Source organism: Mobula birostris, chromosome 5 (genome assembly GCF_030028105.1).
Source record: "Mobula birostris isolate sMobBir1 chromosome 5, sMobBir1.hap1, whole genome shotgun sequence".
NCBI lineage: Eukaryota > Metazoa > Chordata > Chondrichthyes > Myliobatiformes > Myliobatidae > Mobula > Mobula birostris.
Window position 1 is genome coordinate 207,598,285 of NC_092374.1, and position 16,675 is coordinate 207,614,959.

The following is a 16,675-nucleotide window of genomic DNA, read 5'->3' on the forward strand; positions in this document are numbered from 1 at the left end:
GGGGATGGAACTGGACTCTCTGACGGTGGTGTCTGAAAAGAGGATGCTGTCCAAGTTGCATGCCATCTTGGACAATGTCTCCCATCCACTACATAATGTACTGGTTGGGCACAGGAGTACATTCAGCCAGAGACTCATTCCACCGAGATGCAACACAGAGCGTCATAGGAAGTCATTCCTGCCTGTGGCCATCAAACTTTACAACTCCTCCCTTGGAGGGTCAGACATCCTGAGCCAATAGGCTGGTCCTGGACTTATTTCATAATTTCCTGGCATAATTTACATATTACTATTTAACTATTTATGGTTCTATTACTATTTATTACTTATGGTGCAAATGTAACGAAAACCAATTTCCCCTGGGATCAATAAAGTATGACTATGACTAAGGGAGTACACGGCATCAGTGACTGGCTACATCAGCAAGTGCATCGATGACATCACCGTGGCCAAGACCATCACTACACGCGCTAACCAGAAGCCATGGATGACCGCGGAGGTGCGTGCGCTGCTGAGGACCCGTGACTCCACCTTCAGAGCAGGCGACAAGGCAGCCCTAACAACAGCGAGGGCCAAGCTGTCCCGGGCCATCAGAGAGGCAAAGCGTGCACACGCCCAGCGAATCCACAGCCACTTCCAGGACAGCGGCGACACGCGGTGCATGTGGAAGGGCATTCAGGACATCACCAACTACAGGACAACATCACCTGCCTGTGCTGGTGATGCCTCCCTCCCAGATGCGTTGATCAACTTCTACACTCGTTTTGGGGCGGAAAATGATGTGGTGGCGAGGAGGACCACCCCTCCTCCAAATGACCAGGTGCTGTGTCTGACCGTGGCCGATGTGAGGAGAACCCTGTGCAGGGTCAACCCACGGAAGGCTGCTGGACCAGACAATATTCCTGGCAGAGTGCTTAGAGGATGTGCAGACCAGCTGGCAGAGATTCTCACTGACATCTTCAACACCTCCCTGAGCAGCGCCGTCGTTCCTATGTGCTTCAAGGCCGTCACCATCGTCCCCATGCCGAAGAAGTCTTCAGTGTCCTGCCTCAACGACTGCCGTCCTGTCGCACTCACATCCATCATCATGAAGTGTTTCGAGAGGCTCGTCATGAGGCATATCAAGACCCTGCTGCCCCCCTCACTGGACCCCCTGCAGTTCACGTACCGTCCCAACCGTTCAACAGACGACGCCATTGCCATCACCCTCCACCTGGCCCTAACCCACCCGGACAAAAAAGACACGTACGTTCGAATGCTGTTCATAGACTTCAGTTCAGCATTCAACACAATCATTCCTCAGCACCTGATTGGAAAGCTGAGCCTACTGGGCCTGAACACCTCCCTCTGCAACTGGATCCTAGACTTCCTGACTGGGAGACCTCAGTCAGTCCGGATTGGGAGCAACATCTCTAACATCATCACACCGAGCACGGGGGCCCCCCAGGGCTGTGTGCTCAGTCCACTGCTGTTCACTCTGCTGACCCACGACTGTGTTGCAACACACAGCTCGAATCACATCACTAAGTTTGCCGATGACACGACCGTGGTGGGTCTCATCAGCAAGAATGATAAGTCAGCATACAGAGAGGAGGTGCAGTGGCTAACGGACTGGTGCAGAGCCAACAACCTGTCTCTGAATGTGAACAAAACAAAAGAGATGGTTGTTGACTTCAGGAGGAAACGGAGCGACCACTCTCCGCTGAACATCGATGACTCCTCCGTAGAGATTGTTAAGAGCACCAAATTGCTTGGTGTTCACCTGGTGGAGAATCTCACCTGGTCCCTCAACACCAGCTCCATAGCAAAGAAAGCCCAGCAGTGTCTCTACTTTCTGCGAAGGCTGAAAAAAGTCCATCTCCCACCCCCCATCCTCACCACATTCTACAGAGGTTGTATCGAGAGCATCCTGAGCAGCTGCATCACTGCCTGGTTCGGGAATTGCACCATCTCGGATCGCAAGACCCTGCAGCGGATAGTGAGGTCAGCTGAGAAGATCATCGGGGTCTCTCTTCCCACCATTACTGACATTTACACCACACACTGCATCCGCAAAGCAAACAGCATTATGAAGGACCCCAGGCACCCCTCATATAAACTCTTCTCCCTCCTGCTATCTGACAAAAGGCACCAAAGCATTCAGGCTCCCACGACCAGACTATGTAACAGTTTCTTCCCCCAAGCCATCAGACTCCTCAATACCCAGAGCCTGGACTGACACCAACCTACTGCCCTCTACTGTGCCTATTGTCTTCTTTATTATTTATTATATTGCCCGCACTGTTTTGTGCACTTTATGCAGTCCTGGGTAGGTCTGTAGTCTGGTGTAGTTTTTGTGTTTTTTCTTACGTAGTTCAGTGTAATTTTTGTATTGTTTCATGTAGCACCATGGTCCTGAAAAACATTGTCTTGTTTTTACTGTGTACTGTACCAGCAGTTATGGTCGAAATGACAATAAAAAGAGACTTGACTTGAATTCAGAAGAATGAGGGGTGACCTCATTGAAACCTATTGAATATTGAAAGACCTCAATAGAGTGAATGTGGAGGATGTTTCCTATAGTGGGAGAGTCTAAGACCAGAGGGCATAGCCTCAGAATAGAGGGACGTCCATTTAGAACTGAGATTAGGAGGAATTTCTTTTTAGCCAGAGAGTGGTGAATCTGTGGAATTCTTTGCCATAGGCAACTGTGGAGGCCAAGTCTTTATGTATATTTAAGGCAGAGATTGATAGATTCTAGATTGGTCAGGGCATGAAGGGATACAGGGAGAAGGCAGGAGGTTGGGGCTGAAAGGAAAATTGGATCAGTGATGATGAGATGACAGAGCAGGCTCGATGGCCCAAATGGCCTAATTCTGCTCCTCCAACTTTTAGTCTTATGATTCTCCTTCACCTTGCCTGCTAGAGCAACTTCATGCCTCTTTTAGCCCTCCTGATTTCTCCATAAGCACCTCCTTTGTTCCTACCTGCTAAGCACCTCCACTTTTTTGTAAACCAGGCCCTCAATATCTCTAGAAAGCCAAGGCTCTCGACACCTGTTATCTTTAGCTTATAGGACAGGCATATACAAACTTTGTTCTCTGAGATTTTCTTTCTGAAGGCCCTGTGTCCTTACCTTGGCCTGAAAACAGCCTGTCCCAGTCCACACTTGTGAGATCCTTTCTGACAGCATCAAAATTGACCCTTCTTCAATTTACAATCTCAACCCATGGACCAGACCTAACATTTTGCATATTTACTTTGAAACTACTGGCATTGTGATTGCTGGATACCAAGTGTTCCCTGCACTGTCTCATTCCCTAAGAGCAGAATTAGGCCATTCTGCCTGACAGTCTGCTCCATTAGACCATGGCTGATGTATTACCCCTCTCAACCCCATTCCCTCTTCTCTTCGTAACCTCTGACTGATCAGCCACCGCTTTAACTGGACCGAATAACTTGGCCTCACAACTACCTGTGGTGATGGATTCACCACATTCTACCGAAAGAAATTCCTCTGGTCTTCATGGATGTCCCTCAGTTCTGAGGCTGTCCCCCACCCCCTCTATCCAGGCCTTTCAATATTGGATGGGTTTCAATCAGATCTCCCCACACCCCCATTCTTCTAAACTCCAGTGAGTCCGAGTCAAACACTCCTCATACATTAACCCATTTGATTCCTGGGATCATTCTTCTAAACCGCCTCAGGACTCTCCCCAATACCTTGTAAAGCCTCAGTCAGAATCACATTTTAGTCTTTTCAAAATGAATGCTAACAGTCGAGATCCCACACCTCCCCCCCACTCCCCAGGGCAGACGGGGATTAGGTGAGGGGCTGCTGGAATCACCCTCTCTCTCTCTCCTGGGATGGAGGTCGTCGTTGGTTAAATTTGGGAAACTCCTCCCCCTCCCCTAACCACAGGACGTCTGCTACACGATTCCCTGCTCGTAACCTGAACAGAGCAATATGACTCTCACCACTGCAAAATAATCCCCTCCCCCATCAATGAATTCTCCTGTACGAGTCCCCACTCCGTAACCTGATCAGAGCAATAGGACTCTCACAACAGAATAATCCCCTCCCCCATCCACGAACTCTCCTGCACGAGTCCCCTGACTCGTAACCTGACCACTGCAAACGGACACTCACCACACAGTAATCCCCTCCCCCATCTGCGAATCCTCCGGTACGCGTCCCGCTCGTAACCTGATCAGTTCACTGGGACTCTCACCTCTGCAGATGTCCAGGATGCCAAGGAGTCCCATGTCCGTGCCGAACGGAGAGGAGACCAGAGCACCCGGAGGAAACCCGTGCGTCTCGGGGAGATCATACACACTCCTTACCGGCAGTGGTGAAACTGAACCCGGGTCACTGGCACTGTGAGGTGCCACACTAACCAGCAGCTTTACCTAGACCTGTGCAATGGCCCCCCCACACCAGACGGTAAAGCAGCCTGTCAGAACGCTCTCCACGGTACATTGATAGAAATTTGTGAGCATCTTTGGTGACATACCAAATCTTAAACTCCCACTACAACTTGTAATTTCCCAAGATAGATCTTCACATCTGTTGATACCCAGGAACCATCTACAATCTCCCCGTTCAGCTCACTGCTGGAGCTCCCAGTCACGGCCAGGACGAATTTCAGGGCACGCAGGCAGAATTCCAGGAATCCGATTCATGTGAGAGATCGGAATGAGGATCATTGCCAGTGGAGCAGGCAGAGACAGGTCCTGCTCTCTCCCTAACCCAAGATTCAAGATTGTTTCATGTTATTTCTTGCACACACGCGTAAAGAACAAAATTATTGTTACCCTGCAGCACAACATGATAAGGAAGACTATAATATAAAATGCAATGAATAGAAATACTCATAGAAGAGAGCTTTCAATCGACTGTATGTCCGTAAAGTGACGCTAGGCACAGGAGTGTCTGTACGCAAGGTGACTCTGACAGGAAAGGATTAAGTCGCGTGGAGGAGTGGGTTTGTGGGTGGAGGTGTTGATCAGCCTCACTGCTTGGGAAGAGTAATTGGTGGTGAGTCTGGTGGTCCTGGTGCGAACACTACGTAGCCTCCTCACCACCAGCAGTGGGACTCTGCCAACCACAGGCAAACACACAGCCTGAACACTCCTATAGCACCAGTCACAACCCCTCGCACACGCCACAGTGAGGGGAGTGGGAGGGGGAGAGCCCCGTACACAAGGCACAGTAAAAATAGCGACCAACCCTCAGACTACCGGCTAATCAAACCGCTTCACTAACTGCACAGATCACAAAGACGGCAAGCTCATTCAGAGTTTGAGGAGATTTCAAAGTAAATTTATTATCAGAGTGCGTATGTATGTCACCATATACATCCGAGATTCACGGTTGCAGGGATTCATAATTACAGAGCACTTCTCATGCAGCTGATGTCATTCAAAGTGCTTTTGGATAAAAGCACAAATATGAAAATAAAGATAAAAGAAATAAGATGCTCATTAAAGGAAGGTTAAATGTGGTGGCCAGTGCCATCACGTTCACTGTTGTGTGCCGGGGGCCAGTGCGATCACGTTCACTGTTGTGGCCAGTGCGATCACGTTCACTGTTGTGGCCAGTGCGATCACGTTCACTGTTGTGGCCAGTGCGATCACGTCTGCTGTTGTGGCCAGTGCGATCACGTTCACTGTTGTGTGCTGGGGGCCAGTGCGATCACGTTCACTGTTGTGGCCAGTGCGATCACGTTCACTGTTGTGGCCAGTGCGATCACGTTCACTGTGTGTGCTGGGGGCCAGTGCGATCACGTTCGCTGTTGTGTGCTGGGGGCCAGTGCGATCACGTTCACTGTTGTGGCCAGTGCGATCACGTTCGCTGTTGTGGCCAGTGCGATCACGTTCGCTGTTGTGGCCAGTGCGATCACGTTCACTGTGTGTGCTGGGGGCCAGTGCGATCACGTTCGCTGTTGTGTGCCAGTGCGATCACGTTCACTGTTGTGTGCCGGGGGCCAGTGCGATCACGTTCACTGTTGTGGCCAGTGCGATCACGTTCACTGTTGTGGCCAGTGCGATCACGTTCACTGTTGTGTGCCGGGGGCCAGTGCGATCACGTTCACTGTTGTGGCCAGTGCGATCACGTTCACTGTTGTGGCCAGTGCGATCACGTTCACTGTTGTGTGCTGGGGGCCAGTGCGATCACGTTCACTGTTGTGTGCCGGGGGGCCAGTGCGATCACGTTCGCTGTTGTGTGCCGGGGGGCCAGTGCGATCACGTTCACTGTTGTGGCCAGTGCGATCACGTTCACTGTGTGTGCTGGGGGCCAGTGCGATCACGTTCGCTGTTGTGTGCCAGGGGCCAGTGCGATCACGTTCGCCGTTGTGTGCCGGGGGCCAGTGCGATCACGTCTGCTGTTGTGTGCCGGGGGCCAGTGCGATCACGTTCGCTGTTGTGTGCCGGGGGCCAGTGCGATCACGTTCGCTGTTGTGTGCCGGGGGCCAGTGCGATCACGTTCGCTGTTGTGTGCCGGGGGCCAGTGCGATCACGTTCGCTGTTGTGTGCCGGGGCCAGTGCGATCACGTTCGCTGTTGTGTGCCGGGGGCCAGTGCGATCACGTTCACTGTTGTGGCCAGTGCGATCACGTTCGCTGTTGTGTGCCAGGGGCCAGTGCGATCACGTTCGCTGTTGTGTGCCAGGGGCCAGTGCGATCACGTTCGCTGTTGTGGCCAGTGCGATCACGTTCACTGTTGTGTGCCGGGGGCCAGTGCGATCACGTTCACTGTTGTGGCCAGTGCGATCATGTTCGCTGTTGTGTGCTGGGGGCCAGTGCGATCACGTCTGCTGTTGTGTGCTGGGGGCCAGTGCGATCACGTCTGCTGTTGTGTGCTGGGGGCCAGTGCGATCACGTCTGCTGTTGTGTGCTGGGGGCCAGTGCGATCACGTCTGCTGTTGTGTGCTGGGGGCCAGTGCGATCACGTCTGCTGTTGTGTGCTGGGGGCCAGTGCGATCACGTCTGCTGTTGTGTGCTGGGGGCCAGTGCGATCACATCTGCTGTTGTGAGCTGGGGGCCAGTGCGATCACGTTTGCTGTTGTGAGCTGGGGGCCAGTGCGATCACGTTTGCTGTTGTGGCCAGTGCGATCACGTCTGCTGTTGTGGCCAGTGCGATCACGTTAGCTGTTGTGGCCAGTGCGATCACGTTCGCTGTTGTGGCCAGTGCGATCACGTTCGCTGTTGTGTGCTGGGGCAGCAGGCTGAGGGTAGCAGACACCAACAGAAACAACAAACTCATTTGTAAGGCCAGTGATGTTGTGGGGATGGAACTGGACTCTCTCACGGTTGTGTCTGAAAAGAGGATGCTGTCTAAGTTGCATGCCATCTTGGACAATGTCTCCCATCCACTACATAATGTACTGGGTGGGCACAGGAGTACATTCAGCCAGAGACTCATTCCACCGAGATGCAGCACAGAGCGTCATAGGAAGTCATTCCTACCTGTGGCCATCAAACTTTACAACTCCTCCCTTGGAGGGTCAGACACCCTGAGCCAATAGGCTGGTCCTGGACTTATTTCATAATTTACATATTACTATTTAACTATTTATGGTTGTATTACTATTTATTATTTATGGTGCAACTGTAACAAAAACCAATTTCCCCCGGGATCAATAAAGCATGACTATGACTATGACTAAATAAATAGGTTTAGAGCTGGTAACTGAGTCTGCTTGTCTTATAGCTTTAGGTATTGAGTTCCACAGTTTTAGAGCGTAGTTCAATAAAGCTGAGCTGCCAGTCATCTTTTGAGGGAGATGGTTTAAATTCAGAGACCAGCGGAAGATGACCTGAGATCGAACAAGATTATTAAACGAAAAGGATTCTGTGATGTACTCTGGCCCAGGGTACTGAGAGCTTGAAAAACAAGTAAGAGAACTTTAAAATCAATTTTAAGAGATACTGTACAGAAAGCCAATGCGGAGTAGTATTGATGGGAGAGGGAGTTTGGATGGGAGTGACCTGTTCCCTCATCATAATTTTGTTTAAGTGTCTAGCAATGAGTTGAAGTTTGTCAATAGATTGCATTGGAAGGCTGGTACAACGTGGATTGCAGTAATCTAGTCTGCTCGATATAAAGGCGCGAATTAATTTTTCAGCGTCATGACGAGACAGAAACAGACATTCTGTACCTTCGCAATGCAGTGGATTCCGGGTAACTTTGCCTGCAGTTCATCAGGACACGAGTTCATTTGGGACAACTCTTTAAAAAAAAACTAATCATGAAAATTGCCAGAATTCCCTCTCTTTATTTAGGACACTGCGCCGCTTAACGGGGGTGCAGCAGTCACATGCGCTTGTGTGGCCATTAGTCACTACACTGTGCTCAGAGCAAACAGCTTTTAAACAATGTCAGCTCTGTGCACTTGCGTTCAAAAAGCAGTAATTTTTGTCACTATTAGTCAGTCAGAAATAAGCAGCAAGACAATTCAGAACTGTTCTGCTCACTGCGGTTTCAGGCATTCAGGCTTGAAAATGCCAGAATCAGCCGGGAGTGAAAATGAAACAATTTCAAACATAAACATAGAATAGTACAGCACAGTACAGGCCCTTCGGCCCACAATGTTGTGCCGACCCTCAAACCCTGCCTCCCATATAAGCCCCCATCTTAAATTCCTCCATTTTCCTGTCTAGCAGTCTCTTAAACTTCACTAGTGTATCTGCCTCCACCACTGACTCAGGCAGTGCATTCCACGCACCAACCACTCTCTGAGTAAAAAACCTTCCTCTAATATTCCCCTTGAACTTCCCACCCCTTACCTTAAAGCCATGTCCTCTTGTATTGAGCAGTGGTGCCCTGGGGAAGAGGCGCTGGCTATCCACTCTACTTATTTCTCCTATTATCTTGTACACCTCTATCACGTCTCCTCTCATCCTCCTTCTCTCCAAACAGTAAAGCCCTAGCTCCCTTAATCTCTGATCATAATGGATACTCTCTAAACCAGGCAGCATCCTGGTAAATCTCCTCTGTACCCTTTCCAATGCTTCCACATCCTTCCTATAGTGAGGCGACCAGAACTGGACACAGTACTCCACAGTACCCCGAAATCTCTCTGCTCCTCCACACTACCAAGTATCCTGCCATTTACTTTGTACTCTGCCTTGGAGTTTGTCCTTCCAAAGTGTACCACCTCACACTTCTCCGGGTTGAACTCCATCTGCCACTTCTCAGCCCACTTCTGCATCCTATCAATGTCTCTCTGCAATCTTTGACAATCCTCTACACTATCTACAACACCATCAACCTTTCTGTCGTCTGCAAACTTGCCAACCCACCCTTCTACCCCCAGATCCAGGTCGTTAATATAAATCACGAAAAGTAGAGGTCCCAGAACAGATCCTTGTGGGACACCACTAGTCACAAACCTCCAATCTGAATGTACTCCCTCCACCACCACCCTCTGCCTTCTGCAGGCAAGCCAATTCTGAATCCACTTGGCCAAACTTCCCTGGATCCCATGCCTTATAACTTTCTGAATAAGCCTACCATGTGGAACTTTGACAAATGCCTTACTAAAATCCATATAGATCGCATCCACTGCACTACCCTCATCTATATGCCTGGTCACCTCCTCAAAGAACTCTATCGGGCTTGTTAGACACGATCTGCACTTCACAAAGCCATGCTGACTGTCCCAGATCAGACCATGATTCTCTAAATGCCCAGAGATCCTATCTCTAAGAATCTTTCCCAACAGCTTTCCCACCATAGACGTAAGGCTCACTGGTCTATAATTACCCGGACTATCCCTACTACCTTTTTTGAACAAGGGGACAACATTCACCTCCCTCCAATCCTCCGGTACCATTCCCATGGACAACGAGGACATAAAGATCCTAGCCAGAGGCTCAGCAATCTGCTCCCTCGCCTCGTGGAGCAGCCTGGGGAATATTCCATCAGGCCCCAGGGACTTAGCTGTCCTAATGTATGTTAACAACTCCAACACCTCCTCTCCTTAATATCAGCATGCTCCAGAACATCAACCTCACTCATATTGTCCTCACCGTCATCAAGTTCCCTCTCATTGGTGAATACCGAAGAGAAGTATTCATTGAGGAGCTCGCTCACTTCCACAGCCTCCAGGCACATCTTCCCACCTTTATCTCTAATCGGTCCTATCTTCACTCCTGTCATCGTTTTGTTCTTCACATAATTGAAGAACGTTTCAGCAAGTTAGGAGCTACGAAGAATTTGAAGGTACTGACAATGGAAATGAAGATTTGGAGGTTGAAGGCTTTGTATGAAGGCACTAGATATCTGAGCTGATTTCGTTCATTTACAGTCAGTCAGAAGAGCACGGCAGCGTACACTGGATGCATTCCTGTCAATAATTATTAGGAACTAATTTACAGTTTTATCGTTCTGAAGTCGTATCAGTAGTGTTCAACATATTTCATTTAAATGTACAAATTGTTCCTCCACAAGACCACAAGAGACAGGAGCAGGATTAGGCCAATTGGCCCATTAAATATGCCCGGAACCATTTCCCTCTCAACCCTATTCACCTGCATTCTCTCTGCAACCATTCACACCCTGACTAATCAAGAACCTATCAAACTGCACTTTAAATACACTCAATTGCTCAGCCTCCACAGCTCGCCGTGGCAACAAATTCCACAGATTCACCACTCTCTGGCTAATGAATTTCCTCCGCATCTCCATTCTAAGAGGGGTGACCTTCTATTCTGAGGCTGTGTCCTCTGCACATCCACTCTATCAAAGCCTTTCATCATTCGGTAGATTTCAGTTCGGTCACTCCTGATTCTTCTAAATTCCAGAGCCATCAAACACACTTCATACGATAACCCTTTCAGTCCCGAAATCATTCTCGTGAACATCCTCTGGACCCTCTCCAACATCAGCCATCATTCCTCAGATAAGTGACCAAGTGAGGCCTCACCAGTGCCTTATAAACCTCAACAATACATCCTTGCTTTTATATTCTCGTCCTCGTGAAATGAATGCTAACATTGCACGTGCCTTCCTCACCACTGACTCAACCTGCAAGTTAACCTTTCGGGAATCCTGCACGAGGACTCCCAAGTCCCTTTGCAACTCTGATTTTTGAGTTTTCTCCCCGTTTAGAAAATAGTTTACGCTTTGGTTCCTTCTACCAAAGTCCATGACCATACACTTCCCAACACTGTATTCCATCTACCACTTCTTTGCCCATTTTCCCAATCTGTCTTCGTCCTCTGCAGCCTCCTTGCTTCCTCAAAACTACCTACTCCTCCAACCTATCTTCGTATTGTCTGCAAACTTGACCATAAACCCATCAAACCATCAACCAAAATCATTGACATACAAGGTAAAAAGAATTGGTCCCACCACAGATACCACTAGTCACCAGCAGACAACCAGAAAAGATTTCCTTTATTCTCACCTTTTGCCTCCTGCAAAATCAGCCACTGCTTTATCCATGCTAGAATCTTTCCTGTCATACCATGGGCTCGTACCTAGTTTCAGCAACCTCATGTGTGGCACCTTGTCAAAGGCCTTCTGAAAACCCAAATAAACAACATCCACTCACTCCCCTGCTTGTTATTTCCTCAGAAAATTGAAACAGATTTGTCAGGCAAGATTTCCCTTGATGAAACCATGCTGACTACAGCCTATTTTATCATGTACCCTGAGACCTCATCCTTAATAATCGGCTTCAACATCTTTGCAACCACTGAGGTCAGACGAACTGACCCATAATTTCCTTTCTTCTGCCTTCCTCCTTTCTTGAAGAGTGGAGTGACATTTCCAATTTTCCAATCCTCCAGAACCATTCCAGAGTCTAGTGATTCTTGAAAGATTTGTAATGCCTCCGCAATCTCCTCAGCCACCTCCTTCAGAACCCTGGGGTGTGCACCATCTGGTCCAGGTGACTTATCAACCTTCAGACCTTTCAGTTTCCCAAGCACCTTCTTCCCTAGTAATGGCAACTTCATTCACCTCTGCCCCCCTACACTCTTGAACTTCCACCATCCTGTTAATATCTTCCACGGTGACGACTGATGCACAAAACTCATTCAGTTCATCCACAATTTCCACCTCTCCAGCATTGTTTTTCAGCTGTCCGATATCTACTCTCACCTCTCTTTATAGATCTGAAAAAGCTTTTGGTCTCCTCTTTGATATTAGTGGCTAGCTTAACCACGTATTGCATCTTTCCCTTAATGACTTTTTAGTTGCCTTCTGGTGGTTTTTAAAAGCTTCCCAATCCTCTAACTTCCCACTAATTTTTGAATACTTGTTCAGAATATATATCTCTCATATGCCTTCAGAATTGCTCTGTTTGCTTTTTTTTTTAAAAAAATACTTTTTTAACTATTTCCATGAAACTTTAGCTAATTGAGGCAGCCACTTAATTGGACCAGATGATAGGATGCACAGATCAGATGGACAAGATAAGAGAATGAGATTGATCAGAGGGCCAGATCGGGTGGACGGGACGACCAGAGGGCCAGATGGGGTGGATGGGATGACCAGAGGGCCAGATGGGGTGGACGGGACGACCAGAGGGCCAGATCGGGTGGACGGGACGACCAGAGGGCCAGATCGGGTGGACGGGACGACCAGAGGGCCAGATCGGGTGGACGGGACGACCAGAGGGCCAGATGGGGTGGACGGGACGACCAGAGGGCCAGATCGGGTGGACAAGATGATTAGAGGTGCAGATCAAGTAGACAGTCAGAGACTTTTCCCAGAGATGACCTGGTCATAATGAGGGGCAATATGAGGAAAGTATAGGGGGTGCCATCATAGGTTAGGATTTTTAAAACACAGTGTGGTGGGTGTGTGGAACACCACCATTGGTGGTGGTAGAGGCAGATACATTATGGACATTTAAGAAACTCTTCTACAGATGATATAAACAGAGAGGGTTATGTAGGAGGGGAGGGTTAGATTGATATTGGAGTAGATTGACACAATACCGTGGGCCGAACATTACCGTGCTGTAATGCTCCATGTCTAGCCAGTTCCGAGATAGGCACAAACTTTCCCACCATGGAGGATATCTTCAAAAGGCAATGCCTCAGGGGGTCAGCGTCCATCACTGAGGACCCCCATCACCCAGGACGTGCCCTCTTCTCCTTGCTGCCTACAGGGAGGGGCACAGGAGCCCAAAGACACCCCCTATTTTGGGAACAGCTTCTCCCCCTCTGCCATCAGATTTCCAAGCCCATGAACCTGCCTGGCACTACACGTCTCATCTGTTCTGTAACCAGCAGGAATGTTTTTATAAAACATACAACTGACATGAAACAAACCATTTCTCAACATGATGTCAGTGATAGGCAACCAGACTCTGGGCTTGCCATCGGCCAGAGCAGAAACCACTGGCACATCTGTCTGAAATGGTGACCACCCTCCCTTTTGGGGGGGGGGGGAGGTGCAAATGCCCATGGAAGGAACGGGGAGAGAGGGAGTACTCCACACTGGGCCCCCACCCAAGGTAGTGCGTCTTCCCCGAAAGGCCAACAAGGAACTCAGCCATTAGTTGCCCTGTTCCCTCCTCAGGGGACCCCTCCACCTTATACCTACAAACCCTGCCTCGAACAGAGAGGGTAGTGTGTCCCACCTTCCCCTTCACTCAGGCAGTTGGGGGGGTCCACACTCCCAAACACCACATCCTTCAGGAGGGCAGTCCCCCCTCCAATATACCCTTGGCCTCACTCTTCCCCCCCCCCAAATTCACTACCCCTCACTCAATCAGTACTGCACTGGTTAGCACAATGCTTTACAGTACTGTACCAGCAATGTGGGTCAAAATCCCGTGAGGAGTTTGTACGTTCTCCCTGTGACCGCGTTTCCTGCGGGTGCTCCGCTCTCCTCCCCGGTCCCAAAGCGGCCTTTGCAAATTGTCCTGTGGTTAGGCTAGGGTTAAACTAAGGGATTGCTGGGTGGCGCGGCTCGAAGGCCAGAAGGGTCTATTCGGCACTCTATCTCAGAGCTAAACAAACAGAGTAGAATGCCCCCTCCCCGGTTTCCCCCACCCATGGACCAGAGGCCAGTACAGCACAGAAACAGGCCCTTCGGCCCACAATGCTTTACTGAAACAATTGCATTAGCTAACTAATCTCTGCCGCCTATACAACGTCCGTATCCTTACATTTTCCTCACATTCATCTGCCTATCAAAACGTCTCTGAAAACTCTCCGATGTATCTGCCTCTACCGTCACCCCAGACAGCTCGTCCCAGGCACCCTCCTCTCTCCGTGTTAAAAAAACTTGCCCCTCACGTCTCCTTTCAAATTCGCTCTCTCACCTTAAATACATGCCCTCTGGCATTAGATAGTTCAATCGCTGGAAAAGGATACTCCCGGTCTACGCCTCTCATATTCTTAAAAAGCCTCTATCATATCTCCCTTCAGCCTGCGCCGCTCGAGTGACCACAACCAAAGTGTCCAACCTCTCGTTCACTGCCCCCTCACTCCCCACCCACCACCCCCTTCCTCTCCCCCTCCCACTCTCCCCGTTTCCCCCCCCCCTACATACCAGCCTGCGGGCCGACCCTCCGCACCGCCAGCCGCTCCAGGACGACCCTTCATCTCCCGCCGCCCCTCCCTCCAACACAACAACAAAAAACTTCAGTCCGGCTCGCTCGGCAAACTTTAACCACGCCCCCGCGCCGGAGGTCCCGCCCTACCTTCCTCTCATTAGTCCACCTCCTGAACCCGCTCGTTCATTGGTCCGGCCTTCTGTCCATCAGGTCAAAATCGCATCCAAATCGGGAAAGACTGGGAATTTTCTTCACCAATCGGCGGGACGTGGTCAACTCCCCCGGATCCTTTTCCCCATCCAGAAACTTCCTCCGGCGCATTTTACACTTGGAACAGCGTAACTGTTTTATGATTATAATTAAACAGATTTCGTTTGTTAAATTCAGTTTCCAAAAAAAGATTTTAAAGAAACGGTCGCCGTTTCTGGCCGAGACCTTTCATCAGGACCAGGCAGGAAAAGAAGGTGTGGGGCGGTGGGGAGAGAAGGGGAGGGAGGGCAAGCTGGCCGGTGATAGGTGAGACAAAGAAAGGGGAAGGTGGTTGGGGGAGAGGGTGGAAGTGAGAAACTGGGAGGTGATAGGTGGAAAAGGCAAAGGTCTGGAGAAGGTGGAAAAGGCAAAGGTCTGGAGAAGGAGGAATCTCCTGTTGGGAAGGAGAGTGGGCCACGGGAGAAAGGGAAGCAGAAGGGAGGGTGGGGAAAGGCAGGATGGAGAAAGAGAGAAATCGGTTTCCGTGCCTTCAGGAATATCAAGCAACACCCATAAAAGTTGCTGGTGAATGCAGCAGGCCAGGCAGCATCTCTAGGAAGAGGTACAGTCGACGTTTCAGGCCGAGACCCTTCGTCAGGACTAACTGAAATGGGAAACTAACTGAAATGCTGCCTGGCCTGCTGCGTTCACCAGCAACTTTGATGTGTGTTGCTTGAATTTCCAGCATCTGCAGAATTCCTGTTGTTTGCCTTCAGGAATATGATGAGTTGCGCCTCCAACCGGAGAGTGGCCTCGTCGCTGCAAGATTCCCACTCCGGTGGGTCTGTCCGTGTCACAGGATGGGAATGGGACGAGGGATTAAAATGGCCACCGGGAATGCTGCTCGCTGCGGACGGAGCGTAGGTGCTTGACAAAGCGGTCCCCCCCCCCCCCCCCAATCTACCTCGGGTCTCGCCGGTTTAGAGGAGGCCACGTCGAGAACGCCGGATACAGTAGCCAGCCCCAGCACATTCACAGGTTGCCTCGCCTGGATTTGCTGCTTGGGGCCGCTGGATGGTGGTGAGGGAGGAGGTGACTGGGCAGGGGATGTACTTGCACCGGGAGGGGGCGGGGGAGATCGGTGCAGAAACCACATAGAGAATGGCCCCTGTGGAAGCGGAGATCCGGACCCTGGTGAAGATAGCGGAAGTTACGGAGGTTAAGTTGTGCTCAATTGGGTTTCCCATTCCCATTCAGACGTCTGTCCATGGCTCCTCCACTGCCCTGCTGAGTTACCCCAGCACTGTGTGCGTGTTGGAGATCTCCAGCGTCTGCAGAACCTCTTGTGTGAATCCTCTATACTTCTTCCAGAGCGGTTCCTCAACGTGGGTGGGGATAGGCTCCCACTACCGGAGGCTACTAGTGTCTCAAATGGCCTCTGACAACCAAGTCTGGCTCCGGGCCTTCACGTGTGGCTTAGCTACCAAACCCGGTAGAACCGTTTCTACTGACAGGGGAAGGGGCAGAGGCGGGTTACTGGCGCCTTAAATCCAGTCGCTCCGGGCAGGTGGGGCTCGTCCAGGAGAGGGGAAACTCTGATCTCAAACCTCCGCTCTACCCACTTAAGAGGAAGTCTCCGGGAGTAAACCGCGAGGGGAAAAATGCGGAGTCCCTCAGGCAGTCCTACATTGAGCTCAATGCGGACTGGCGGCACTTGCGACGCCGCTGGTGCAAGACTGTATCGGTCTCTGACGAGTGGATTCATCAGCGCCGTGGGGAGGGAGCTTGCTCTCCACATCGCGCAGCCCAGGCTTGCGTTTCATGTAGACAGCTGGGACACATCAGCCACGGTCGATCCGGCCAGCAAAGCGCCTCCTTCCAGTTCAATCACGTCCTCCCTGTAAGCAAACAAGAAAGACAGCCAGCCCCGGCACATTCATCGGAATCCGTTGCCTCACCTGGCATTACTGGTTGGGGCCTGTTTTCT

General features: G+C 50.3%; 1 protein-coding gene across 4 annotated transcripts in view; it reads right to left on the minus strand.

Annotated features, from left to right (window-relative positions):
• The window catches only part of LOC140198328 (uncharacterized), a 30,182-nt gene extending 14,941 nt beyond the window's left edge, over positions 1-15,241 (minus strand). The window contains exons 1-2 of one of the 4 annotated variants that reach the window (XR_011886160.1): positions 14,647-15,241; positions 11,392-11,507 (exon numbers count right to left, since the gene is read on the minus strand). Coding sequence is in view for 3 of the 4 variants with exons in the window: in XM_072259422.1 (XP_072115523.1) it covers positions 11,392-11,483 (92 nt within the window). In the remaining variant the exon portion in view is untranslated. Of the gene's footprint in view, positions 1-11,391; positions 11,508-14,495; positions 14,600-14,646 lie in introns of those variants that run through there. The other 3 variants (XM_072259424.1, XM_072259423.1, XM_072259422.1) reach the window with 3 other exon arrangements.
• Positions 15,242-16,675: the final 1,434 nt, after the last annotated feature.